The sequence below is a fragment of the Schistosoma haematobium genome, chromosome ZW, assembly GCF_000699445.3.
Source record: "Schistosoma haematobium chromosome ZW, whole genome shotgun sequence".
Classification (NCBI taxonomy): Eukaryota; Metazoa; Platyhelminthes; class Trematoda; order Strigeidida; family Schistosomatidae; genus Schistosoma; species Schistosoma haematobium.
In genome coordinates, this window is record NC_067195.1 from 34,290,704 (window position 1) to 34,297,783 (window position 7,080).

The window sequence follows — 7,080 nt, forward strand, 5'->3', positions numbered from 1 at the left end:
TCCGACCAAATCAACTAGCTAGCTACGTGTCAATCCTTGGGTGCACCACTTGTCCATGATGGTGCAGGTGTGTGTGTACATGCAGATAAAGCTACTGCTTCTCTCGTCTTTGTCGTCTAAGTAAGAAATTATTAGATTTCCCTCCAATCTACGAGGTGTGAACCAATTGGATCTCAATATAGCAGAGTACTTTCGGGTGAGTCCTCAATGAACATTACAGACTTATCAACCTGAAAGGATGATCTGAAGAAATTCTACTTATAAATTCTTGATAGCTGTCTAATCCTATTTCATACCAAAATGTCTTACAAATCAACTTGACAATCTATATTCTAAACTATGAATTGTTTAGAAGATAAATTGGGAATTGGTAACAAGTCCCAGCTGATGTGCGTTATGTTGGTAGATAAATAAATGAACATGGAAAATACCATCAGGTTCCCTCTCTGTTGTCACGTTCTCTGTAAATTAAACAATGGTTGAACTACAGACCAAACGTAAATCAGCGTGTATATTGACCTTGGGTAGATCGGAAGCATAATAAAGTATCTAGTGATTGCTAGTAATCAGAGCTTTATCGATTGAAGTCAACCGTTGAAATCTCGATGTTCTGTTAGTTGGTGCGGATAAATACAATTAAAACGAAGTATAACGGCAATCAACCCTTTTACAGGTGAACGGACATCACAACCGATTACTTCGAATGTATTAATCATAACATAGTTAAGTATTCAATATATTTTGTTTTCTAATATGATTACATAGCATATCAACAGTCACAGAATGCAATGGAACCAAATCTAAACGAATACATGCAAATAACACGGCGGAATATTGATAATTGTGAAATAGTTACGAGGGTGGTTTATTGGTCAACTGTTTGGGAAAAACGTGTACGATGCAGTTGGATCATCGACAACACCGTCCCATAAATTGCCTCACTATAACGCAAGCATATAATGCCAGTGAACATTGGTATTAGTAAATATCGACATATGCACAGAAAGCGATCAATCCATCGACCAGGAAGTTGTAGCTTGTCAATTGCCTGGATCATTATGCTTCTTTCGTTTAAATGTGGATATGGTATACCCGATGGTGGAATAGGAAAGCCTAGGAATTCACACAATGGTTTCCAACCTTGACTTGAGTCAAATACTAATAGACGATCAGAAGGAATACTTTTAATAACCTCCTCATTCCAATTAGTATAGATATTTTTCAACTGTTCATCGGTCCTTTTGTAAAAACATCTTCCTAACGTCTGTTGAAACATTCGATAATGCAACTTATACAAACTCTGCAAACCAGTTAGTCTATGAATAATGCGGTTTCCAAGTGATGGTTTTGTATACAATGTCTCTGACAATGTAGTTGCGCGACAGCTTTTAACCCAATCATCTGGATCACGAATAGTTAAAATAATCTAACAAGTGATTGAAAAAATAGACGGACAGATTTAAATTTATAGATCAATTTTGTTTAGATATTGTGAATGCTGATGATGATGGCATAGATGGCTGGAATAAACGTTGATTACCAAAAATTAGTTACAACGTTATTGTCTATTCATTCTACATTTATGAGGAACGACATCAAACATTGTGATTGTGGTCGGATGAAATGGTTATAAGGTCGTAGACGTGCAACGGAGGTACATTAATACTACTGAAATGGTGTATTCCATTGTTGGTGAACTACCTCAAACCTTGTCACAAGAGTATGGTTCGACGGTCTATTAGATGAGTAAACTTAACCACTGATTTTCAAAGTGTCATTATTATTGCTTTGATTGTAACTGATTAGCAATGCTTCTTCAGCAGCAACATCAACAACCACAATAGCGTCAACAACAATAGTAGGCTGAAGGTCTAATATGTGTGCATACGTGCAATGCTAACTTTATATGATGTAAATGAATTTATTCCAATAGGCCTGTTTTCAACCGACTAGAGTCATACTACTAAACTAACCAACCTAAATCGTAAATCGCAAATACTATAATATCCTTGTAATAGAAAGTGATGAATAAACGGAAAGTTCGGTACTAGAATTATCACCTTCAATATAAATATCGCTCGTGAAGAAACTAAGAATTTTGAAATATCAATCATAAGAAACCAAGATAACAGTAGACTGTAGTAAGTGATTGAACAAACATGCATATGGTTATTCTCTTATTTGTAATAGGACTGAAATCGACTATTTAGACGAATTACAAACTAAATTTAATTTACATTTGAGTATGTTCCCGAGAATTGACTAACAGAGCCTAATGATCCTGCAAAATGCAACCATTTGTTAATTGAACGATCGACCAAGCAAAACATCGGTGATTAGGGAAAGATTTATACCCCGAAAAGATTGATGTTTTTTCTATGCTATCATGAAAAATCCTTTTGTCTCTTGTATAGATATTCATATATCAAAATTCGTCAATGCGCTCCACAAGTCCGTATAATACTGACTAAATAAATATACTCAGAAGAAGTAACTAATTTTACACTGACTGAATTCGAAACAATCAAGATTACATATGTCATAAACAACTTACCTTTGCGTTTGGATAAATCTTTGACAAGTGCTTATAAAACCCGGCAGTTGGATAATCAACTGCAGCCACAAAATCATTGTAGATATATGACCAAAACTGCTTAGGTATTTCTTTCTTCTCTCTATCTTGTTTTATTACCCACAACCATAATTTGATATGTGGTTCACGAATATTAAGTACTAATTCTCTCATATGATAGCATTGTTTCTTATATAAGTACTCCAAAGCGAATTTAAGACTGGTTGTTCCGGAACGCATTAGTCCAGCTCCGATTACTTGTAGACCAAAATCCATTTGAGAATCCACTTTGTAGATACTAGTCAAGTGTTCTGCAATGAGCAAAAAAGTTTTAGTCAAAGATGTAATATTTTGGTTAGTTGTTAATACAGCATTTGTGTTATCCAAAATGTGGCATACAAAACTTAAAAAATCTACGTTCAGTCTATGGTCTGTGTTATTTTTAAATAATTTGATTACGAGCATCTTTATCAACATCATCATTACGCCGAATTTCTCGTGGTACTATCTGATATAATGGTGTTTTATTCAAACAGATGCTCAGATACCCCACACTTAGTGTTAATCACGATATATTTAACGTCAAGACGAGAAGTGATGATCACCTTCTGCTTAACACAACTTGTGTGCATGAGACGAGATATGAAGACAAAAGACTGGCTTACCATGCAAAATCAATTTTAATATGTAACCATTCAACTCATTGAAAAACAACATCTATTATTATGATCAAAGCAGAAGACTGGTTCATAAAAGTACGGTAAATTTGTGAAGGGGATGATTGAATATCTCATCAAATCGCATCAACATACAAACTCACCATGATGTCTAGTCGAAATGAGCGGATAAGTGATTTCCTTCTTATTTAGTCTTTTCATATTATTGTATTCAGTCGCATCAGTATTACTTGTCTCGGTATCACTATCCTCTTCGTCATCAGTTTCATCAAATAGTTTGTTTGGATATTCGACAGTTGTATTCATTTATTACTTCTTCTCGTTCAGTCAGTTTGAATAACTATGTAATTAGATATTAAGACTTTCCTTTTGATTGCTCACATTTATAGGATTTTTGCTTGTTCAATTCTATTTGGACATTCTTTAGTTGATATGAGAAGATAAAAAAATCACATCTCATACTCTCAACTGTTTTTTAATTAAACTCATTATAATGAACATATTTTTGAAGGTCTCAGTACGTCTGTGTTGTCTATAGTTATAAAAATTGAAAAAAAAACACCATTGTCTTAAACCATGTATCTCGTTTATTCAATGCCATTTCATTAAAATGGTAAAATAAAGGTAAGGAGTTGAAAAAGTAGTCCAAATGACTGTCCAACAAAGGTTCGCATATTTTCATAATTAGCCAAAAATTTACTTAAAATCTTTGGCCTATTTCTTTTAAATAGGATACAATTGGAATTGGAAGAATTCTTTTTTAGACACTTATTAACAGAAGTGTGAAACAAACTGAGAATGTCAGACTGTTTCCTGTTACCGAAGATGGATTCTGTCTTGTAAGAAGTTAGGAAATATTTAACTTAATATATATGCTCATCTACAGATAAACTTAGGATGCTATATGTTTTATCAGTTTTACTTCATCCAAATTCATCCAAAGTTATTTGTTTTGTTTCTGTTTGAGTTTCCTAATTAACATGAGTTTTTGGATGCCATTCATGGTTCTTCATTTATAGACTCGTACTAAAATGTTCAGATGTGGTAAGCAGTTTATGATCTTTGTTTTCCCAGGTGACTTCTATCCCTGAACCGTACGATTCACTGATTATATCACTGAGATTTCGTTTGATTGTTCTTCGTATTGTTCACAGTTGGCTGGTTTGTTTATCATTTTCACTGTCGTTAAATGTTATGAATACCAACTATTTCAAATATAAAAAGCTCACTACATCAAAATGAAGTTCATAAGCCTGTTCATTTTTTTAGTCCACACATTTTGAAAATAGTTTTCCCCAGTAGTCAGATATATGTGTTGAAACACTTGGAAGACCCAAGGAGAACAGAACAGATTCGTGACTCTTGTGATAACACTCATTACTAATTTTGTCTATTACTAGATTTTTCCATTGTTTACTGAATTTGTGTATTTGTGTAATATTACTAGCTGATTATTAAGTAGTTTGAATTATATCTGTATAATTCTATGACTCAAACATTATGATGAGGGAAACTGGTTGGTTGCAGAGAACTTATTACCCTATATGTTTATTCTTTGATTTCAATGCATTGAGCCAATCTGTTATGCTAATCGTCTCTCGTCCATTACCCCGGTCATTATTCACACACACAATACTACTCATTAGAACCTTTTTAATTTCTACTGATTAGTTTATTCTTAAGAACTGTTCTCTTAATCACTCTGCTTGATTGTACTCCCAATGGTTTGATTAATATCTGGACACATTAGGAATCGAGATTTGTAGATTACTGGCATTCGTTTCGGTTTCCGCAGCCCCGCTGTCTTCCGTTTCTCAAGTGTAAAGCAAATACATGATCAAAATAGAGTGATCATTACTATTATTAGTGTTGTTTGAAGATAGTTTCAATTGAGGAATTAGATCGGAGTGAGGAGACTATTGAGGAATATTGGTCATTGGATACGTGTTTCACCCTTTTTCGAGGCTCATCAATAGTGAGAAATCGTGGTTCCACATAAAGTTGAAATCAGACCTTGAGTTCTTGTGGCGAACACGATACCATCAGACCATTTAGAACTAATTTTATCTTCCTATTCTTTCAATCTCAATTCAGGTTGTTTTCGTTCGGAACAACACAGATTTTTGTTTCCTTTTCTGTTTTCTTTAGTTTCCCATTTGACCTGATGATAAAGATACGTAGTAAATGTACTTGCGTATTTCGCTTACTTTTACAAATATATTAATTTTCTGGTTATTCTCATGTATACATCCAGCCTTTTTATTTGGTGATGTAATCTCTTTCAATTTTTATTGATATCTGCTTAAAGAGCTTATTTCAGCACTATGTCATGACAACAAATACGTACACATTCATTCAAAAGATTTTGATTGTTTCTAATATTTTCTTTCGTTTCTGCTTACAAATGGATTTTCTTATTTTTATTATAACAAAGTTTACATTTTTACTTATATTTTTTTGTCTGTCTTAATTAACAGACATAACGTGATAAGAAGAATGGATCAATATGAAAGTACCATATCTGTTAAATGATTATGAAATATTTAGTCTTATCATTTTACTGAATTACACTTTGTGTTTAGTATACAATATGAACTGAGAATTCTCATATTCAGACATCTTTTTTGTAATACACGTATATTTTAAATGGGTATATACAATCAACCGAAATCGTCAATTCTTTAAGGAATCATTTAGTTCAGTGTTCCTATCAGGTTCTATAGTAAAACATTTGTAAATAGAAATTTTAGTTTTTGAGCTGTACAACTAAATGGGAACAAACACTACAAAGTAAAAGTCAAGAAGTCATTGAATACCAAACTTTTGATACTTTTCGTTTATTTGTTAGAATTGTTCTCAAGAAATTATTTAACATATTCGTGCGTAAATGATCCAGATAAAGTGTGTTTCATTTGGCTAACTCATTCACTTAATCGAAGTGATATAATCTCGATGTTTATATAAAGCTAATAGTCTCCGACTCATTCTTCTACATTCTGAGCTGTTGAATGTTAACTCTCCTGGTAGTGATGCTTTCAAACAGGAAATTCATGTTCTGAGTGACAGATTTTCATTCATTTTAACCTAAGTAGTTTTGTAGTGAACAGAACACGGATGGGGACAATCGAATGTACGCGACACAAAATTACAGGATTTGTTAATAAAGTCTAACCATCATAAGGTGAATGCCTAATTTGCAAAATGTCCACCAAGTGTCTCATATGGACTCAGGCTTCATTCTTTTGCATTTTCATACAAATTGCATTCTGTTTCAATTCTTTACTGTTCGATCCTGTTGTTTCTCTGCTGCCAGACCTTCTGTTTACGACTTACAGCATATACTACTTATGTCAATCTAAGTAGCACACACCACAGTTTAAATGTTTTTGAATGATTTAATAGTGTCAGTCAATTTATCCTTTCAGTCTATAAATATTATTTTGATAGTAACTGTGAACTATTTTTATCTTTTTCTTCTTTCAATCACAATTGAGGTCGTTTTCACTCAGCACAACAGAGGCTTATTTATTCTCTTTGCTTTCGCTCTTTTCTTTGTTCTGTGAATAATCGCCTTTAGTAATGTGAGTAATGTGAATGTGTATTTGATGAAATGTTTTCTTAACCTAGCTGCCATTATATACTACCTTTTATGTCATTACAGAACTGATAATATCATCTCATTTTGCTCGATCTTTAGAATAACTGGTGGTGAATATCGTTAGTGCAGATAAGCAATATTATTTAATTTTACTTATTGTGACATAAATTTGAGTTCAGATAGATTAGTAAGGTTAAGAAGATATATTTGATAGGCTATCAATATATCGAGAT

At 33.0% G+C, this 7,080-nt stretch overlaps 1 protein-coding gene across 1 annotated transcript; it reads right to left on the minus strand.

Moving 5' to 3' along the window:
- Nucleotides 1-865: 865 nt before the first annotated feature.
- On the minus strand, nt 866-3,555 carry MS3_00010365 (uncharacterized protein; the record flags this gene model as incomplete). Its single annotated transcript, XM_012938043.2, has 3 exons — nt 866-1,426; nt 2,555-2,883; nt 3,393-3,555. The coding sequence occupies 3 exons, from the start codon at nt 3,553-3,555 to the stop codon at nt 866-868; spliced, it is 1,053 nt and encodes a 350-aa protein (XP_012793497.2).
- Nucleotides 3,556-7,080: the final 3,525 nt, after the last annotated feature.